The sequence below is a fragment of the Cyprinus carpio genome, chromosome B4 (genome assembly GCF_018340385.1).
Source record: "Cyprinus carpio isolate SPL01 chromosome B4, ASM1834038v1, whole genome shotgun sequence".
NCBI classification, from domain to species: Eukaryota; Metazoa; Chordata; class Actinopteri; order Cypriniformes; family Cyprinidae; genus Cyprinus; species Cyprinus carpio.
Window position 1 is genome coordinate 12,937,651 of NC_056600.1, and position 22,275 is coordinate 12,959,925.

Consider the following 22,275-nt stretch of genomic DNA (forward strand, 5'->3'; position numbering starts at 1 on the left):
CTCCTATTGGACGCGCTCCGCAGAAAGAAGCGCTCTGATTGGATGTTAGACTATTTAAAATTACTGGCGATACATATACGTGTTGAGCCACATGTTTATAAGAGACTGATTTACCAGATTCCAAAAATTCCTTCGAATGTAAAATAAATATTGAAGTGGAAATAAATAAATATTGAGGACGAAAAATAATTTTAAAATTAGACTAGAAATAAAAGGCCTCTACTGGTGGACTAATGGATAATTCAAGTGCAGAATATCACAGTATTAATAAGTTAGTGGTAATGTTTTGAAATGAAACCTTATATTTTCAGATTAATAAAAACACAAAGAAAACCATTCAATTTGATAAAGGTATGTCATAATTTTATTGGCCAAATGATACAACATACGTTGCAACCAAAGACAAAATTATTAAAGAACTTAAGTCACTTTTAAGCTTTACAGGTTTATGTATTTCCCAGGCTGTCATGGAAAACATTTACACCAAATTCACACTACTATTGATAAACATTTGAACAACACATTCCTCAGGAGCACTTCCGCTGAGAGATGTTATCAAACTGAAGATTGAGCTCTTGCATTAACAAACAAAATGTACTGAAAGCACATGTTGTAACACCAAAACAAAAAAACAAAACAAAAACAATCTTAACCAAAGTGATCACAGTGCTGCAGAAACCGACCACTTATGAAAGAGCTGACTGGTGTATCATGGCTATCAAAGAAAGAGCAGGCAGCTGGAGGATTAGCATTTGAACTAGCGCTCTCAGCTCTACCGCCGTCTCCTGATGCTCATTTCCACGCTCGGCAGTGCGGTCCGTCTCATGTGAAGAAGGGTGGTGGCACAGCACTTTGCTGGGGTGTGGTTTTCTTGACCCATCCTGTCCCCTGACCTCTCCCGTGATCTCTCTTCCTTTGCCTCATTGTCTCCCTCTTTCTCGCCCAACTCAGGCCTTGATCTCAGCTGGAGGACAGTACAGCACTTCAGAGTTCTCTGATGACAGCTCCTCTGAAAGGGACAGAGAGATTGTAGTGTAGGGTACAGAATCTGATTCACAAAGCCACATATGAAGCCTTTTCCTGACCTGGCACTTTCAAATTGAAAATCACTGATAAAATAATTGATTTAGTATTGAATTATTGATGAGCAGGCAAGGCAGGATCACGCCAGATATTGAAGGTATGATAACAGAACGGAAAGAGCATTTCTTTATGCAAATGAGAGGCAAAACAAGTCACTTGTCAGCTAATCGCTGTAGTAAAGGCAGGGACATCTGTCATAAGCCGATCATAAGGGGCAGCTGTGGCCTAACGGTTTAGAGATGTGGACTTTGTAACCAGAAGGTCGCAGGTTCGAGTCTCGGTGCTGGCAGGAGTTGTAGGTGGGAGGGAGTGACATGAACAGCGCTCTCTTCAAATACCCATGGCTGAAGTGCCCTTGAGCAAGGCACTGAACCCCCCCAGTTGCTCCCCGGGCGCTGGATATAGCTGCCCACTGCTCCGGTGTGTGTGTTCACGGTGTGTTTCACTTCTCACTGCTGTGTGTGTGCACTTGGATGGGTTAAATGCAGAGCACCAATTTCGAGTATGGGTTACCATACTTGACAAATGTCACGACTTTCACTTTCACTTTCAAAATCTAACAACAGTGCTGGAATTCTGCTGGACTTAGTGCTTATATGGCAGTGTTATATTTGCCATCAAGATTTTCTTTTGGTTAATTAATAGAAGCGTATTAGACTGATAATGTATTTATAGTTTAGGCTTTAACAAACAAAGTCTACATTTTTTTGAATCATGCATATATACATGCTAATAGAGCTACACATTTTGAGTGGGGAAAAAATAGAATTGCCATTTTTTCAGATAAAAATTGTGATTTTGCTCAGCTTATTTTTAGGGATGCATGATTAACTCAATTTTGTGATTATGTATCAATGGCTATAAAATAATAAATAAAAAAATTTCATTTAATGATATTATTAACTAAAAAAACAAATAACTATTATTGTCATATTTAACTGTAAAAAAAAGTATTAAAGATAGATATACTGCTACTATTACTACTACTAATATTTTTTTTTGTTGTTGTACAATTTCAATTCTAATATTTATGACTGTCTTAATTTCTTCATTTTGATATGTTAAACCACCAAGCTTTTACTGCAGAGAGTCCTTAAAACTTCTATTTTGTTGACAACAGTTTACAAGCGCTTCTCGAGTTCCTATTACAAGTTTGGAGAGCAGGTTGGAGCATTGTGTGTTCCAAAATACAGTTTTAAGCAACCCAAGCTCAGAGTAGCATTTACTGCAAACTGAGCTGCTCAAAGACATTGAAAACACTGGATCATGAGCTGTTTGCATGTAAAAGTATGCAGTGGCATGCATATATTTAATTCAATTGCAATATTGGTTTTAATTCAACCACTTGTGCAGCCCTACATGCTAACTGTCATGACAATATCTATGTAAACTCACCAGGCAGGACACATTTCCACAGGCCGTATGTTTTCCCTACAGCAGTCTGCCACAGACGCAGAGTGCCGTCCTCTGAGCCACTGGCATACAGCTCTCCATCAGGGCTAAACCGCACACAGTGTATGGGCCCAAAGTGACCCTTATATGACTCTGAAAGAGAGACAAACTTAATGTCAAGCATGAACAAAAAAGTATATATTCATGAGCCAATCTATAATAAGCTTTGTTTTTTTCATTAATGAAGTTAATTACATTAACTAAGCGACTATATTCCTACCCATTTCCTCTTTGGTTGTATAGTCATATTTGTAAAGTTTGAAGTCATCTCCTCCAGCCACAAAGAAGTCTTTCTCAGGATGCAGTGAGGCAGAGTGAATAGATGCAGGGGCATCCACAGCCTTTATCAAATCCAAACTAAAAAAAAAAATTGAAAAGAAACCATTTGACATTCAGCTGTCAGTTAATTTTAAGGACATGTTTTTGTCTGACTTAGTCTGCAAGGTAATATTTGCATGATATGACAGCTTGTAGCCATCTACCTGTTGGCATTGTAGAAAGCAATGGTTCTCCCATATGTGATGACAAGGATCTCCCCATCAGGAATGTACTCCATGCTGCTGACAGAAGCATCAAACGCCAGAGTCTTCACTGCCTCCTTTGTGTTCTTGTCCCAAAGTCTACACATGAAAGACAACACAAACTCAGAATCAGACACACATATTTATAGACATACTATAAAAGATCAGTCTGAAATAGGCAAAGTATCTACTGTACAATTCAAAGACTTTTTCTGTTACCATTCTGGACACTCACCTGACAGTTTTGTCATCAGCAGCTGAGAGAATCTGTTGGTCATTGTTGCACCACAGAGCTTTCTTTATGGCAGAGGTGTGGCCTGCAATCTCCAGGGGTTCTGCATTACAAATGCCATTTAGCCTTCCATGTCATTTCATCTTTAAGCAGTTGACTAGGAATTGGATTTTGGAAATCAAAACAAATCCAAAAAGACACTTTATATACCTGCTTCTGGTTTGCCGAGATCATAGATGCGCAGCACTTTATCATTGCCTCCAGTCAGGAGACAGGTACTGTCCTGTTGATTCAACACAAGCTGGTAAAAACTTTCTATTTAACAAAACAACTCAATTAACAGTGTTCAGAAACATGAAATGAACTGACATTACTTAAATTACATCATTGTTGCTGGTAGTTGTATATATAGTTTGGATTATAGAAATCAAAAAATAAATCTTAATATTGTTCAGCCTTATATTTCAACATTTTTGTTTTTGATATGACTTCAAAGGGTACTGTTCTCGTTATATACAGTGCATACGGAAAGTATTCACAGCGCTTCACTTTTCCCCCCGCATTTTATATTACAGCCTTTTTCCAAAATGGATTAAATGTATTATTTTCCTCAAAATTCTACATAAAAATAGGGATGTGTCCAAATAGCGAATATGTATTTGGAAAGGCACGAATAATGTGTTCTACGGAGCCACTAAAGGGACATGATTAGCCACTTGCTAGCAGTTGCCTTCTACATAACAGTACATAAAATTTCACTTACCACTTAACAGAAAGAGGCAAGGAGAGATGACTGATAGGACGATGGCGAATGATTTGCACATCCTGAGAACCACTGACAAACATCTAATCTTGTGAAATGTGTGGTAAGTACTGCCGCTCCGTAGTAGAGTAGGCTACGTGTGAATGTGAATCTCGAAAGTGAAAGTTAAAAGCAAATGCGCATTTATAAGTGATCTCAATGTCCTGCATATTAATAACGGCTCCCTGAAGCACCCAATTTATATACAGGATAATTACCCAACGATATAATTGTGAGAGAAAGCATTGAAATATATTTTTCTAATTTCTCTCGTATTTGTTATCTTTAGGGGTGCCATAGTACAGGTCATTATGTTTGTGATTACCATATTCGGATTTGGGCACATCCCTACATAAAACACCGCAAAAGAAGTTTGTTTATATATAAAAAAAATAAAATAAAAAAAAATCACATGTACATAAGTATTCACAGCCTTTGCCATGGCACTCAAATTTGAGCTCAGGTGCATCCTGTTTCCACTGATCATCCTTGAGATGTTTTACAACTTGATTGGAGTCCACCTGTGGTACATTCAGTTGATTGGACATGAACTGGAAAGGCACACATCTGTCTATATAAGGTCCCACTGTTAGCAGTGCATGTCAGAGCACAAACCAAGCCATGAAATTCAAGGAATTGTCTGTAGACCACCGAGACAGGATTGTATTGAGGCACAGATCTGGGGAAGGGTACAGAAAGATTTCTGCAGCACTGAAGGTTCACAGAAGCATATAGTCTCTGTTAACCTTAATGGAAGAAGTTTGAAACAACCAGGACTCTTCCTAGAGCTGGCCTTCTGGCCAAACTGACCAATCAAGAACCTGATGGTCACTCCATGATCATATGCAGATGAGAGAAACCTACAGAAGGACAAACCTCATTGTGACACTCCACCGATCTGGGCTTTATGGCGGTGTGGCCAAACTCAATCCTCTCCTCAGTGAAGACACATGAAAACACAATTGGAATTTGCAAAAATGCATCTAAAGGACCCTCAGACTCTGAGAAACAAGATTCTCTGGTCTGATTAACCTCAATTCTAAGCATCATGTTTGAAGGAAACCAGTCACTGCTCATCAACTGCAGAGTACCATCTCAAAAGTAAAGTGTGCTGGTAGCAGCCTCATGCTGTGGGGCTGTTTTTCAGTGGAAGGGACTGAGGGAAGAAAAGCTCAATGCACCAAAATATTGCGATAGCCTTAATGAAAACCCAGTCCAGAGCATTCAGAACCTCAGACTGGGCCGAAGGTTCACCTTCCAACAGGACAATGATCCTAAGCACACAGGCTTATAGACAACTATGTGAATGGCCAGAGCATGCGATTGAACCCAATCAAATATTTCTGGAGAAACCTGAAAAATGTATCTGTGTGCCTCCCATCCAACCTGACAGAGCTTGAGAGGTGAATAGACAAGAATGTCAGATAATTGCCAAATGATGATTATAAAAGCTTGTCCCATCATACCCAAAAAGATTTGAGGCTGTAATTGGTGCCAAAGGTGCTTCAACAAAGTATTGAGTAAAGGCTGTGGATTCTTATGTACATGTGATTTTTTTTTTTTTTTTTTTTCCAAATAAATTTGCAAACTTCTTTCACGTTGTCATTATGGGGTATTGTTTGTAGAATTTTGAGGAAAATTATGAATTTAATCCATTTTGGAATACGGCTGTAACAACAAAATGTGGAAACAGTGAAGAGCTGTGAATACTTTACAAATGCACTGTAATTCTACTGGATTTAAAATATTTAATGAAAGAAGTAAACTAATAAATAAGTATATATTTAAAAATAAAGTATTTCACTTATATAAGAAATCGAAGTACAGTACTGTTTCTAAACTTTGGGGTCTGATTTTTTTTTTCGCTTTAAATGCTCAGCCTGCATTTAATTTATAATAATTACAAATACAGTAAAAACAGCAATATCATTAAGCATTAGAATTTAAAATAACTGTATTCTATTTGAATTTATTATTAACATTAAAAATAAGCAGCTGTCATTATTCTTCGCCGTCACACAATCCTTTAAAAATCATTCTAATACACCCATTCAATGTTGTTGTAAACATCTGGCTCTCTGCATCAAGTATTACCTCTGTGAAGTTCACAGATTTCACAAATTAAATTTTCTCCAACTTCATGACCTCATCTCCAGTGACAGCGTCCCATACCTTTCTATCATATTAAAACAAATAAATAGAAAAAGTAAAATAACATTTCACCAATATTATTTCACCCAATAAATTTTTTGTTACTGCTTGTTCTTACGCTGTAAAATCTGCTGCGGCTGTAGCTGCTTTTGTAGCTTCTTTATTCAAGGTGATGTTAGATGACATCTAGTTACGCGACAAACTGACGTATATTCTGTGATGTCATGATAACCGACGTATATTCTGTGATGTCATGATAATCCCAGGGTCATCATGGGACACTTACCTGTAATTTCTGGAAAGACACACAGAACATGCTAGATGAATTTTATATAGATAGATAGAATGATAGATAGAACGATAGATAGAAAGATAGACAGAAAGATAGATAGATAGATAGATAGATAGATAGATAGATAGATAGATAGATAGATAGATAGATAGATAGATAGATAAAGTATTAATAACTTGACAAATAGATGTGCATCTATTAACCTGCACCTGGGGGGTATTCCAAAAAGCAGGTTATGTGACATACCCGGATATGTTTGAGGATAACCGAGTGGATAACCTCAGCTTTCGGTTCCAAAATCGGTGGTTACTTTCAGGTTATGTAAGTAACTATAGTAACTTGCTCTCTGAAGATAACCTGCTCTGGAACAGGTTATGATCCAGGGTTAGTTCAGTTTAGTGCACGTGTGATCTACTGACGAGCAGTCAGTGGGCCTGACAGACAGCGCACAACATTAAATAATATTATCATATGTAATATAGGCTATTATATTTATTTATTTATTTTTACATTTTTATGCATTTAGCAGACGCTTTTATCCAAAGTGACTTACAGTGCATTCAGGCTACACATTATTTTACCAGTATGATATGTTAATGATGAAGCACTAATATAAGTAATAAATAAGGTAATATATTATGCTAATATGGTTATTATTTATTTTATTGGCAAATATAGGCCTAACCGTTATCTGTATAAATGATAAAACACTATGACAAGGTAATGTTTAATTTATATTATTATATATTTACTTTGGTGGTGGGGGTGGGGTTTTAGTCTAAAAAAATAAATCCAAAAACATAACTTATCATTGGTGGTGGGGGTGGGGTTTTAGTCTAAGAAAATCGCTGCAGGAATCTCATTTTTCATGGTATCTTCTTCAGATTTGAAATAGAAACTCATGAGACATGTGACTTTCAACCCATTATTTTCTGGATTGCTCCCGGACTGATTTCACGTATTTTTTTTCAGTGTGGTACACTTTTTTTCAAGGCACTTCATTGTCTATAACCTTTTATCTTTTTGAGCATTATCAACTCTGAATGATGGACAGTAAAGCCCAAAGGGTCTTCTTTCCAAAGACACCAAAATTGTGTGTGTAACACACTGAAGTCAGGAACTATTACAATTTTGATTAGGTAGGTCATTTTCAGCTGTGAGTCCCATAATGAGGGGTGCAGGTTAACCAATCCATCCATCTTTCCTACATATTTCTATAGTTTGTTTATTCATAATATATTGATAATAAATGTTTGTTACATTTATTTTAAAGTTACGTCAATCTGAAATTCAGAATCACTGTAAGGCTTGTGATTGTCATGAATCACAGGCTGCTACAGATCTTACACTAATTTATCTCTGTGAAAATCTTGCTAAAGGCCATTTAAGATGAACATCTACATCTCTACCCGAGTATTTTAGTGACACAGAAACGCTGAAAGCTCTATGTAAAGCAGTCTGAGTCATATTGTACCAGCATGCACAAAGCTATGTTAAGCATTGAGTGACCAATGCTCTATGTAAAGCAGTATGTTGCAACCAGAAAAGATCTCAAAGCAAAGTTACAGAATCAGCTGGTTAGAAAAAAGACAGTCTCTTAACGCACAGGGGTGGGATCATCTGAGAAGTCCGAATCACTTTAGAGAATCGGTTCGTTTGCATAGTTCCAGAATGAGCCGGTTCAAAAACCAATTCACAGCTGATTTCTTTTAATCATCTCTCAAGTTAAATTTCTTTAAAACTTCGGTTTATATTTTCAGTGTAAAATTGTGTGCTGTTTATGATTCCACTTAAGTGATTGGAGGGGATTCACCACCATAAAATTGTAAAGTTAGTAAAATCCTGTCATTTTCTCATGCTCATGTTGTTTCAAACCCCTATGACTTTCTCCTCTCCTTGTGTCAAAAGGAATGACACAAAATGACATAATGACGCCAAATTTATTGCAATAACTTACCAAAAATGAGCACTGAAAAAAATTCACATTTGACAGAACAGTCCCTTCAAAACGCTCTGAGAGTCGGTTCAGTTGAATCGTGGAAAAGAACCGACTGACAAGAACGGTTGCTTCGCGAATCGAACAGCACCACTGTAGGCGTAACCGTGCAGAAACTGAGCTTAAATCCGCACCCTGCTTTACTTTATCGCATTCGTTGAATCTTCCCCGTCTCAGAGCACTTGCAGCGAGCGTTTACAGCAATGGCCAATTACATTCACGTTCCAGAAGGCGCGCCTACGGTTCCTAAATTAGACGTGACTCTAGATGAGCACGATTACAGAGCCGGAGCCCTGAAACTCCTCAAGACGCTGAGACCCCACTGGAAACCTTCGGAGGTCAAAACGAAGGTAATTCTCATGTCTTTGCTCCTCGCGCACGATTCAGGTGGTCGCACGCCGACCCTACCTGATGCAGAAAGCCTGCATTTACAGACAGCAGCTCGTCCGACGCATTATATAACGCAGAAAGCGAAGTTAAGCGTGCTGCGCCTTCAAATCATGAGCTGCGTCACCAGATGTACCCGTCGGCACCATGGTGCTTAGCAGACACACAGCAGCCAATGCGAGCTGTCAAAGAAAGCACTTATGTTGTAACACTCTCATTCATAAAAATGTTTTGCTCGTGCATGCATGCATGCTAAAATGTATTCAATGCACCAGGACGAGAAAATTACAGCTGCGGTACAAATGGAAAGTAGAACTACAAAGAGAAAGTAGGTGGTGGATCCTTGGATTTTGTGCATTGTTTTTTTTTTTTTTTACTTATTTTTAATTAATTACTTTATTAAGTATTCCAATAGTACCTAATACCTTTTTTAAATTAGTAATTAGTACTTATTAGATACTACTTGTACTAATTATAAGTAATTACTATGGTTAACAAAATGCCAATTTTGCCTTTAAATTCTACACTGTAAAAATTGCAGATCTGTAATTGGTACATAAAAGAGCTATTACTACCTAATTAAATCTGTAAAACTAAGTTTTGTTGGTTCAAATAAGTATTTATGTAATTGTATTAGTCATTAGGTGAAGGTACGTATGTGGAATCTTTTCTCAGAGATGGACAGGAAAGATGAATGAAGTATGAGGAAATTTTCTACCTTAATTAGGTAGAATGCCTCGTACAGCATTCCTCATTTCTAAAATGATTTGAATTATTTGTGTATCAGTCAGTCAGTGTCAAGGCATTTGTTTGCTGTCCAGTGAAGTTACAATAACACTGATAGGTGTGTGCTTACAGCTGACACAGAAAGACGACTGTGACGGTGGCATTACCCTGCTCTGTTCCCCCCAGAGCGCCCTGCATTCATACATGATTGATTAACCTGAGATGGGTGGAACCAAGCGTACAGTGCAGTACATCTATACACAACGCCTAAAAATTCCTTAATGATTGAACTAGGCATTTCGCAGAACTGCCTTTTCCAAGAACAGACATATTACGCATGACTACTCATTCTTCTAAAAGTTTTCAGCCTTCCTGGACAAGCAGTATTTCAAGGAGTTTCTTAGAAATGTAGCAGGTACAAAGTCAGTTTCACTATTCATGAAACCTACATGTATGACCACGGCGTTAAAAATGTTCAATGTGACGGATCAGGTTTCCGTCGCCTTGGCGTTGTTGAGAACTGTAAATATATAGGAAACTTTTCTTTAGCTGTGCACCAGGGGAGACACCTTGAATCAAGTTTTTCAAGTGTTTAGTACTGGCACTGAATCGAATGACCTCTGATTGAGATGGCCGAGTGGAAATTTCCATGAAGTCATTGGTACTTTATCAATGATTTTCCCAACGAAATTCACAGCTGAAAAAATCCTGAACAATATCCTAACAACATTGGACATCATAGACCAAAACTGAGATCTGTAATAATATTCTTGTAAACCGAGCACTGTTTAGCCTAAGGTGCGGAACAGTGTTTCCTTGTATAAACAGAGTTGGTAGGGGTGTGTCACGTCGTTCGCATGTGGGTGGGAAACTAGATATGTATTGGGTTGTTTTCGTCAACTTTCAAACAAAATTGAGTGCTCAGCACATGCCAGACCACTCTGACGCTGGCAGAAATCAAATTCCTGACGTTCCGTCCACTGCCAGTCAATCCCAGATAGTACAGATGATTGTGGTCTGGAATGCTTGGCGTCCCAAACACGCTCCATTTTTACATTAGTAGACAATGTAAATTTGTTCAGCTCTGTCACCCTGAATACACCAACACTTGTGAGTCTAAATAAACTAAAAGTTATTTAGCTGTTTTGGTTACACCGAGTTTGGCGATCAATCTTTTTTGTATGCATGTAAATAAGAGGTTTCTCTTCACGCTGAGAAGCAGAAAAGGAACTCGAAGCATGTGATGCTGATCTCACAAAGAGTTTTTTTTAATGAACATCACTAAAGGTTAACCTCAAACCATCTGAGCGAGAGTTTTTATTTTTATTTTTTCCTCTTTCTGCAGTCTTTCACTGATGGGATCACGAACAAGCTGATTGGCTGTTACGTTGGCGGGTCCATGCAGGACGTGGTCCTGGTTCGGGTCTACGGGAACAAGACAGAACTGTTTGTGGACCGTGAGAACGAAGTGAAGAGCTTCCGTGTCCTGCAGATGCACCGATGTGCTCCACGTCTCTATTGCACCTTCAACAACGGCCTGTGCTATGAGTTCCTGCAGGGAGTGGCCCTGGAGCCCGAGCACATCCGCAGCCCTGCCATCTTCAGGTGAGAAACTCTCGAATCCAATCATCCAGAGCTAATTGATTCAGGACGGCATGACGGAGATGGAGATACTGGCGCTGACCTCCAACTAGCCAGACACTTGTCACATAACCCCAAACCTTACCCAGTAATCCCTTAAGACACGAATGACACACTGCACTCTCTCTCTCTCTCTCTCTCTCTCTCTCTCGCACACTGACCCAGTCTTTCCGCCAATGCTTGTCGGGTTTCAGACAGCTGTGAAAGAACAAGGCTACTGTGTTAGCAGGGTGATGACTAAAGTGTTGGCGTTTAAATTCATTACTCTTAAAAAGTTTGGGGTAAAAATGAATACTTTTATTCAGCAAGGATTCATTAAATTGAGTAAAATTGACTGCAAAGACATTTATATTTCAAATAAAAGTCTTTCTTTGGAACCGTTTTTCACATATATAATAATAAGATATGTTTCTTGAGCACCAAACCAGCATATAAGGATCATGTGACACTGAAGACTGCAGTAATGATACTGAAAATTCAACTATGCCATCACAGGAATACATTAGATTGAAAATATAATCTAATATAAAACAGTTTGTAGTAATATTTCACAATACCACTGTTTTTACTATATTTTTGATCAAATAAATGCAGCCTTGGTGAGAATAAGTGACTTATTTCAGAAGAGTTTTAAAAGTCTTACTGATCCCAAACATTTGAACTGTTTGTATTACATAAAGCTTAAAATAAGCCATTTTTCTATGTTTACAGGCACATTGCGAGGCAGATGGCAAAATACCATGCCATACATGCCCACAACGGCTGGGTGCCCCAATCAGACCTCTGGCTGAGGATAAGCAAGTTCTTTTCTCTTGCTCCTACACACTTCGACGACCCTGAGAAGGACCAGAGGTGAGCTTTAATTTGCAGGATTACATCATGTTTTGATGTTTTTTAAGCAAAGCAGAACGTGTAGCGTAACACACCCTTTAGATATAATGTCTCTGGGCGATATTGAAGCTATCAATACAATGAGGTTCAGATCAAAGCTTCACTTGCTATGACGTACAGAAAGTACTTCGGGTTCTTTAGATGTATGACATTTCCCATGTTTTTTCTTTTTCTCCCAATATGCTTTGATTACATTGTGGTTTGAAAATCCTCCCATGACTCATCGTGGCACAGACAAATATGTTTGTACAGATGCAAGCTGAGAACAGCATGCATTAAGAACAATGTCTATTTTGTTTGTTTTGCAGAAATACTCTTTAATAATAATCTTTTTATAATGTAACCTCTTTTAAAAATAGATTCTCAAGGTGCTTTATATAAGATGACAGTAATCCATATTTAAATATAATAAAGACTTATTTATAGAATAATATGAAAACGAATTAAAGGATAAGATTTACAAAAATTTACAGATAATGTGCTCACCCCCTTGTCATCCAAGATTTTCATGTCTTTCTTTCTTCAGTCGTAACGATTGTTTTTAGAGGAAAACATTTCATGATTTCTCTCCATATAATGGACTTCTATGGTGCCCCTGAGTTTGAAACGATGGGTTATTTTCTAAAGAAATGTACAATTTCTTGTCTAGCTCTGCGTGAACTCTGTGTATTCTGGTTCATGACAGTTAGGTTATGTCGAAAAACTCCCATCTCCTTTTCTCCTCCAACTTCAAAATCGTGCTACATCGCTGCAGAAGTACTGACCCAGTGTTTACAAAGTGAACATGTTAAGAAGATCAAATGCCCTTTACAATAAAAGGTAAAACCGCGGTGTAGGACGATTTTGAATTTATATACAAATACTCATGAAATATCTGTTGACAAATCATTGCGGATACAACTGAATTGGTACATTGTCTGAAGGACATGTGAGTGCTTGTACATGCAAAACTGGGACATGGAGTGTTTTTTTTTTTTTCTTCCTTTTTGCTGTGTGGGTTGCTAGAGTCTTTGTCCAAGTCAAGTGAAGCCTGAGCACAAGTTATAGTTCAGGTATGTTTGAATTTACAGTTGGATTCGAAGCGAATTATTTTTATGCCTTGGAGTCAACAAAAGTTATTACACAACAAGTGCTGACAACCAATTCCAATGCACGTACAGTGTCTCTGTGGTTAGTTTACTATTTATAGATAGTGGTTTTTAAGATGTTTATCTTACTGAGTGAGGCAGGTTTGTGTACAGCGTGCCTTATTTGAATCACACAGGAACAGAAAAGTATGTTTGTGTTTGCTGAATGCATGTATGTGTTGTCTGTTTCCAGGCTGAAAAGTGAGGTGCCCAGCACCGCGTGTCTTAGAGACGAAATGATCTGGCTTCAGCAGAACCTTTCTAAACTGGGTTCCCCAGTCGTTCTGTGTCACAACGATCTGCTCTGTAAGAACATCATCTACAAGCAACAGGAAGGTGAGTCCAACAAACCCCACCAGCTTCCTTCAGCCACAGCGTATGTTTCCCCAACCCCCCCTGCCTAAGGTAGGCTTAAATTTAGTGTTTTCACCTCTGAAATATAACATGGATGCCCTTTCCTAAGGGGTAGTAAAATTACAGTCTCATCCAATTTCATCAAGGCATCAGGAGAGTCCACTGGTTTCCATAAAATGTGTTTTTGTGTTTGTTTGGGGAATGTTGTTGAATGCTATCTTCATGATGTACAGACCGGCGACTGTCTGCCGCTACCTGACCCACAGGATGGAGAGTGTGACTCGAGTCATTCCTGTTATTCACAACGTTTTCAGTTCTTTCCTTTCTGTAAATATTTTTATGAAATAAGGAAGTATTTCTATAAAACACAGGTTCAGACTTTCATAAATATGCCTAGCTCAGGCTAAAGACAATTCAGCTTTATTTATACAACGAAGAAAATAACAGGAAGGAAATTTGAAACTTAATTTGAATAGAAGTCATTTGATATGACATACAGTGTTTAGATGCAACATATAAATTAGACTAAAATAATTACAAACATAGGCCTTTATTAGAATTGAAAATGTATAAATATACACACTTTAATAAAATATTCTAATATTTTTAATTTGTCATTTTTACTTAATTTCTCTCTTGTTTGAGTGGATGTTGACATTTTGTCATGTTCTCAGGTACCAAACCCAATAAATTACAATATTTTTTATATAATAAATTATATTTATTAATGATATAATGAATAAATAACTGTATATTTGTTATATGAATGATTTAGATATATAGATTTTTGCTATATATTATACAGTAGTTGTTATTTAAAAATTTATAAATAAATAAATACACGCAAGCACGCTTACATTATTAATTAAAAATTCACCCTGTGTTCACTTCAAATCATCAGCATAACACAAATGACCCACTTGGGAGAGTATGAGCATGAGAAAATGGCTGCTCTGCCACAGCAGTAGTGTGAGAATGTGTAGTTCCTGTCTCTCACTTTTTTCGGTTGCCCTAAAGGTATCACTTGCCCCTAAAAACTGTTCTTGAAGCAGTAAATAATTCACCAGGAGCGATTAGAGACTGGGTCATGGACATCTGCTTGGAGAACAGGGTTTGGAGGCAGCTGTGACCTTGGGCACTTGTTTGTATTTGAACTTCGAGAGAGGAAGGAGGCTATGTTTTCAGAAAAAAAGCCAAACCACTTCCTCTAACTCACTTTTAACACAGACCAAGGGGAGGGAGGAAGTTTTCATAGTAAAATGTTTGTTTTTGACATCCCTGCTTTCTCGGCCCCCTCAATTTCCCGATAACCAAGAGCGGGAGTGTTGCGCAATAGCCCTTGCACTTGTTTTATTTGCCTTTCGTTGACACGCAGGGAGTCAAATAAGTTTGAGAGTCCCACAGGCTCGAGCTGCACAGGAAGCCGCCGTGGCGTTTGCACAGAGCCAGTAACTTGGGGCCTCATTGGCTGGCTAATGGACCAATGGGGATGCTGTGTGGTGGGGGTGTGCGTTTATGAGATGAGCCGTGTTTGTTCTTAACGGGGGAGGTGCCCAGTGGCCTCTCTGCAGTGAAGCTGTGTGTGTTCTGTGACAGATGTGAGTTTGCCCAAATCTCTTCATCTGCTGCACAGGGCTATAGCCACTGACTGGAGGTGTTCAGTGTGTCCCGCTAGGACGCCACCGGGTCCGGTAACCACCTCACGTGTCTCTTTCTGTAGACCAACACTTCTGTCCAATTTTTTTTTTTTTTCACACCATAAGCTCTAGAGCACTGGGAATGCAAGGCAACGTAAAGTCAAACACACTTTAGGTGCAGTAATGTTACATATAAGAAACTAGGCAGTGATAAATGCATTACACATATGTAGACTGAGAGGAGTAAGGCTTTGTATTCTGAAGACAACACTGTCTACATCACCTGACTGATCAAGTCATTGCTTGCTAGACTTTGTGCCACTAGATGGCAACGTTGCCTATTTTCTCTCCTTAAACTCCTCTGTCCTTCCAGCCCTGTGGTTTTACAGTATTTTTTTTAATTTCTGTTGATTTATTTATTTGCATTTTCTAAAACTGTAAACTCGTCTAACCTGACTTGTTTATTCATTTTTTTTCCTGGCTTTTATTTTACTCTCTCTGTACTTTTACTGTTGTGTTTCCTCCTGTAGAGCAGAAGACTGTTTACGCGAGGCGCTCTTTCTTTCACCAGTCACGAGATTTCCAGGAAAACTTGCAATAACTTTGCCCACTTGCTAAATAATTTGTATTCAAGCAGAAATCATTGTTTTTTTTTTTTAAAGTTGTAAATAAAAAAGTAAATAAATGAAAATAAAAATAAATCCCCATGTCCCTTTAAAAATAAAATAAAACAAAAAGTTGCAAGTTTTCCACTTCTCTTCTCAGACTCATGTAAATGGTGATTCATCAATTAGATAAACTTTTAAAATTAATAACAGATAATCATAATTTTTATATTAACATTATTACTACTATTATATTTTTTTATATTATAAAAAGTTTACAATTTATTATGTTTTTAATTGTTTGTTTCTAATTTAAGAGTGTTGAAATATTGCACTTTTCAATTTCACTTACCCCTACACTTATTATAAAGGTTTAAATTATTGAAAGTGTTAAAATCAGGGAAATTTATTTTGTGTGTTTTTTTTTTTATGATACCATTATTAATGTTCATATTTGGTTATGATTGAAATGATACATAATGGGGTATAAGCATGGATAAAATTAACATTAAAAAAATTATAAAGATTGATGCATCATGATCTGAGAGTAGCTTTTTTGACATTTTTGTTCAGAAACATTATCATTTCAAAAGTTAATTGTTTGTCAAAAACATGAAATAAAATCATGACCATTGCACACAGATGATCAGGTCATTGTTACAGGATGTGAAAAATACTTTAAATGAAATGAAACCGTCTGGAAAAAAAGTTTCATTTTTTTCAAAGTGACCCAAATTGAAGAATCACCTAAATATAACATGCGTTTTTTTTCCACAATGCATGCTATAAGTGCATGAAATCTGTCCCCGTGTCTTATTCACTTTGTCATTTGTTTATGCTTTCTTGTCTTGCACCAGAATTCAAATCCTTACTCCTTTTCCCAGATGTGATTTGATAAGTCATTTAAATTGCAGATAATGCCTATGTAGTGTTGGTTTGCTAATACAGGCAATAGATTGTAACAGTTAAAAAGAACAAGGGTTATTAAGAAGACAATGCCCGTGTGCTTTTCTAAACAAATTGCTATTTGTTTCCCCTCCTGCAGGAAATGTCAAATTCATTGACTACGAATATGCTGGGTACAATTATCAAGCCTTTGACATTGGGAATCACTTCAATGAATTTGCAGGTAATGCGATACGAACACAAATTAAGCTACTGTATAGAAGAGAAAAGAACCTGCTTAACCAGGTGCGTGTGTGCTGCTTGTGATTGACAGGTCTGAATGAGGTGGACTACACCCTGTATCCTGGGCGAGAGCTCCAGTGGCAGTGGCTCCGGGCCTATCTGGAGGCCTACAAGGAGTACAAATCACAGGGCACACAGGTCTCCAACACTGAAGTGGAGGTGCTGTATGTGCAAGTCAACCGCTTCGCCTTGGTGAGTCAAAACTGGATTTATCCGCCACGGTGTGGAATCGTGATCCATCTGCACCCTGCCAAATTAAACATCAGGCTTTTGTTTTTTCAATGTAATTACTGTCTTTAATGACATGCAGCATTTTACAAAGTAAACTGGAACAGATAGATCATCTGCATTAGAGCGACGCTTGAAGTGGAGACAAAGGTATGAATATTTGTCAGAGAAGGAGCCTTGACATCCTGCCCATCTTTGCAAGCCTCTAATGAGAGGACCTCTGGGTGATCTTTGACAATCGAGTAGCACACCTGCCCTTTCTTGATGATGCTATTTACTTCAGAGAGGAAAACTAATTTAATATCTTCTTTACTCTCGCTGTTTAGTCTTTTGTGATCAGTAGACTTGTTAAAAGCAGGGCAGACATTTTTGGATTTCCAGTTTGTCAGGAGAAGGAGGAGAAAAAAAATTCAACCTCTGGCTTTCAGATATGGTGAACAAAACTGTGGGAGGGTCTGTTTCTCTCCTGTCCCTGAGAGGGACCTTGAGAGAAGCTAAAACAAATGCCTGAGGAATGCCATAGTGTGAGGCTTAATGAATGTCATTTGTTGCCTTTGTTTTGGATTCCTTTTTCTTAATTGAAAGCCAGAGAAAACTGTATAGTGCTGCAGTTTTTTTACTGTATTAATCAGAATATGTTCATATTCTGATTAAGTAAATGTCATGTGTCAAACAGATTAAGCCAATATTACGGTTTCTAGAAATTTAAGGCAGCTGTCTTATGCTTTTAATAATCAGAATTTGGTATTGTGGTTATTCATTTATATCTATATTATATAATTTAGATGATATTATATCAAACAAAGGCAATTCTGAATAATATTGGATACAGCTGCGAAAAAGTTTACAAAGAGGAAATCAATAGAAAATTGCAAAAAAAAAGAATTTATATGCTTTGGACACCACCTTTCTTATACTTTTAGTCAGCAAGGATGCATAAAATTGATCAAAAGTGACATTTAAGACTTTCTATTTATCAAAGGGTTTTCACAAAAATATGTTTTCAACATTGTAATAATTAAGAAATGTGTCTTGAGGACCAAATCAGCATATTAGAATGATTTCTGAAGGATCACGTGACACTGAAAACTGGAGTAATGTTGCTGAAAATACAGCTTTACTATCACACAAGTGAATTACATTATATAATTATTAATTAATGTTATAGTATATATTATATTAAAATAGAATACAGTTATTTGTAATTAAAATAATAATATTTTACAACAGTATTTTTGATTAAATAAATGCAGCCGTGGTGAGAATGGACTTTTTTAAAAAACATTAAAAAGTCTTACCAAATCCAAATTTTTTAACAGTAGTTTATTAAAAAAATTAATTTATAACTTTATAAAATAATAATTTAATTGAGTTTATTTAACCAATATTTCCAAATAATATCTATATATTCTACGGACTTGTCATTTTAGATGCCCACTGAAGCTCTGCTTTATGATGTCACCCTGATGTTTGCACACCATCTTCACATTCCTAAGCCAGGAGACACAGAGTTTTATAAAAGATGGTCTGAATATACTCAGAGATTGTTTCTGTGGGGGATCGGGACCCTTGACTCTGGCAGAGGCAAACATTTATTCTGTGCAGTTGAGCGAAAAACACAGAGGATAGAGACTTTATTATAGGCCAGCAAACCCGTGATCTGTACTCACATGATGGCAGGAGTGATTCAGTCTCATCAGAGGGCTTTTATAGAAATGCCACATTTTATAAGCTTTTACTTCACTGTCAGTGATCCAGAATCAACACTAATAACTTCCATGCAGTTATCTTTTTTCCTTTTTTAATGGGTCCACTAAAAGGAAGCCGTCTTTGCTTAGAAAGGCGTGGGTCAGATGTTTCCAAGCAACAGTACAACATACAATCTGTCACACAGTTAACTTCAGGGTCAGGGTGAATCTCACAAAGCCTGTCAGGAATATTTCTTAGTCCTGTTTTACCCTTAAATCAATAATAATAAAGAAAGAAAATTTGTGTTTATTAAATGAAGTCTGTTTTTGTGAACAAAAAGATTTGTGCATTGAAACATTGTTTTTATAACAGTTGAACATCGGCCATCTCTTGTCAGTTGTGTAAGGTGAATTTTCATTGATGGGAAGTTTGGGAGCAAATTATATATTGATAGATAAATATTAATACATTAAGTTAGTATCTGTTGTACTGAATTTAAATTACACTGATTCAAATAAAAGCCAGAAAATGTCTGGTTTTGAGGATAGATTTTCATATTATTTATTCATTTATACAAATCTTCTAGGTACTGAAAATAGGCTTTTCTGTTTTAAAAAATAAAATAAAATTCATGTCATATTCATATGACTTTGTTTTAATTTTATGTACTATTATAGTATTTATTAATACTTTGAAATAGCTTTTATTTTTATATTTTCAGTTTTCATTTTTATTTTAGTTAAATTTTATGCATTGTCATTTTTATTAGTATTATTTTCCTTCTAGTAATTTTAGTATTTATTTTTAAAGTTGATCGTTTTTAAGTTTTTATAATGATATTTTATATTTAAATGTATTTTATTTATTTTATAAAATGTATCTTATTTAATATTTTATTTAATTTGAATTAATTAGAAAAATACAAGTCTTATTTAACAATGAAAACACTATGAATATAATTATAGTTACATATAATTTTTTTCTTTTGTTTTTGGGATACAGTATGAATTTTTTTTTATATATATTTACTCCTCAGTACCATGATATCTTCCTCAGTGAAGAATTAAATAGAAATGTAAAGCTATCCTCATTTTTCCTCATGGTCTTTGGTTTTTGTTCTCCCCAGGCATCTCATTTCTTTTGGGGACTGTGGGCATTGATCCAAGCTCAGTACTCCACCATTGACTTTGACTTCTTGGGGTAAGTTTTCACATTTCAACAACACCATCCATATAATCAAGATTTCAACAATGCATTCTTATTCTTGGCCACCAAATTTGCTTCTGCAGATATGCAGTTCTCCGTTTCAGCCAGTACTTCAAGATGAAACCAGAGGTGATGTCACTGCACCTTCCAGAATAATCTCTCAGACCTTGGCTTGTGCTACTCCAGAGAAGGGCTCCCCCTGGTGGACACAAGAACTAGCTGGAGACCTCTTCAGTTTGTAGACAGAACACTGCACTTACTTGTCTGAACACATCATTTTAGATAAGCCCCACATCATCTCTGAACTCAAAGCTGGTTTAGCGTTGTAGAAAACCAAGCACCTAAGCCCTCCTCCTCGCTTTTATGTGGCGGTCGAGAGAGAGACTCACCCCAGTGCCCTAGTCTATTTTCAGTGAAGTGAAATTGCCAATTGAGGAAGCAAACAACTCGTATAGATGGCTTACTCTAAAGCCTCGACTTGCCAATGTATGTTAAGAGAAGCCCTGGAGAATCTCAAATTAAGAAAAGCTCCCCAGATACCAATCCTCCAAGGACAGGGAACCTCTGACAACAATTATTATCTGAAGACAGAGAGGAGGGCTGCTGGGACTGTTTTCAGCCACTAGCTATCATCCTAAAGGTCATTCCTGCTTGTTTACACAACTTTTAATGGGAGAAATCAGTGTACTGTAAGATAATGTAGGGTTTACTGTATGGATAGGCACTGTTTCTGTCTAAACGGTGAACTTTGGGCCTGTCTGTTCCTACGAGGGTTGTTCCTGGCACAGCTGCATTAAGATGTGTAATTCAGGGACCAATAGAAGCTTCGTTGTTCGTTTCTGGCAGACGATTCCTCCCTCATCCTGTCACTGTGAACCACTGTATAGAGCATTCATAAAGTGTCGTCATTGTTTTCTCAGCGTGGCGCTTGGAGAAAGTAGATGCACAGTAGCCGTGGCTACAAAGAGCCGGTAGCTAATCTGAAGCCCACACCAAAGTGCTGAATTTTTTTGCTTGTACATTATGCACAGTGTATTTTTTTCACGGTAGAAATAACATGTGGTAATATTTAAATTTCGAACGGTGGTTTTTGTACTTATTTAAATGGCGCTGTTAAAGAGGTCGCTCTTGAGACGTGTGCTTTTTCTGGGAGGTATAAGTGAACTTTTTGTAATGGATGTATTTCCTGGAAGCTTTAACGATGGTATCGCCTGCTGGACGCACTAAAGCTTTTGTATTCATAACCCCCGTCCGCATAGCTAAATTACAGGCCTTTTTGCACAAACTCTGATTGCTTTAAGAACAAAATCAGTCCTCAGTTCACCTTGCGATGGGCCGCTCTTTCTGCTTAAAACTAATTTTAAGTGAACATGGTGGGAGATTTTTGGTAATGCTTTATTTTGCAGGGTCCCTGTTAATAAATTAACCGCTATAAGTAAAAACAATTTATGTGTAACCAAGTTATACAAAAATGGCGTAGTAGTTTATTAATCATATATTTTACTCAGAACCAAGGTCAGAAATGAATCTAAACATTGAAATGGACAAAAATGCGCTAGAAATGTTAAATGTAAGGGCAAATAATGTCCTTGTGTAAATTATACATACACACACACACACACATATATATATATATATAATAATAATATAAAAAATTAATAATTATTATATATTATTATTATTATTATTATTATATATATATATATATATCTATATATATATATATATTTATATTTTTATATAATTTTTTTTTTTTTTTTTTTTTTTTTTAATCTGTTATATCACTGTTCAGAAGTTTGGATTCAATTCGATTTTATTTTATTTATTTATTTATTTTTGAAAATAAATAATGAATTTTTTACTTTTATTCATCAAAGAATCCTGAAAAAGTATTATAATATATTGAGCATTACAACTGGGTTTAACATTAAGAAGAAGAAATGTTTTTTGAGCTCCAAATTATTATATTAGACTTATTTCTGAAGTTTCATGTGACACTGAAGACTGGTGTAGTGCCTGCTGAAAATTCAACTTTGCCATAAAAGGAATAAATAACATTTTAAAATA

At 36.7% G+C, this 22,275-nt stretch overlaps 2 protein-coding genes across 3 annotated transcripts; one reads left to right on the forward strand and one right to left on the reverse strand.

Moving 5' to 3' along the window:
* Positions 1 to 341: 341 nt before the first annotated feature.
* LOC109070093 (serine/threonine kinase receptor associated protein) lies at positions 342 to 6,413 on the reverse strand. The gene is made up of 8 exons (XM_042722025.1): positions 6,360 to 6,413; positions 6,185 to 6,266; positions 3,499 to 3,571; positions 3,292 to 3,391; positions 3,018 to 3,155; positions 2,756 to 2,892; positions 2,479 to 2,628; positions 342 to 1,009 (listed from the first exon to the last, which is right to left on the reverse strand). Exons 5-8 carry the CDS (start codon positions 3,089 to 3,091, stop codon positions 948 to 950), a joined length of 423 nt encoding a protein of 140 aa, XP_042577959.1. The 5' UTR covers positions 3,092 to 3,155; positions 3,292 to 3,391; positions 3,499 to 3,571; positions 6,185 to 6,266; positions 6,360 to 6,413; the 3' UTR covers positions 342 to 947.
* A 2,193-nt stretch (positions 6,414 to 8,606) lies between these two features.
* Positions 8,607 to 21,848, forward strand: etnk1 (ethanolamine kinase 1). 2 transcript variants are annotated; one of them, XM_042722026.1, is made up of 8 exons: positions 8,609 to 8,879; positions 10,988 to 11,247; positions 11,995 to 12,135; positions 13,495 to 13,637; positions 16,943 to 17,026; positions 17,117 to 17,277; positions 20,129 to 20,202; positions 20,292 to 21,848. In XM_042722026.1, exons 1-8 carry the CDS (start codon positions 8,733 to 8,735, stop codon positions 20,362 to 20,364), a joined length of 1,083 nt encoding a protein of 360 aa, XP_042577960.1. In that variant the 5' UTR covers positions 8,609 to 8,732; the 3' UTR covers positions 20,365 to 21,848. The 2 variants fall into 2 exon arrangements, with proteins under 2 accessions (XP_042577961.1, XP_042577960.1); XM_042722027.1 differs by lacking the exons at positions 20,129 to 20,202; positions 20,292 to 21,848 and adding an exon at positions 15,252 to 15,346 and having other exon boundaries at positions 8,607 to 8,879; positions 17,117 to 17,255.
* The last annotated feature ends 427 nt before the right edge of the window (positions 21,849 to 22,275 follow it).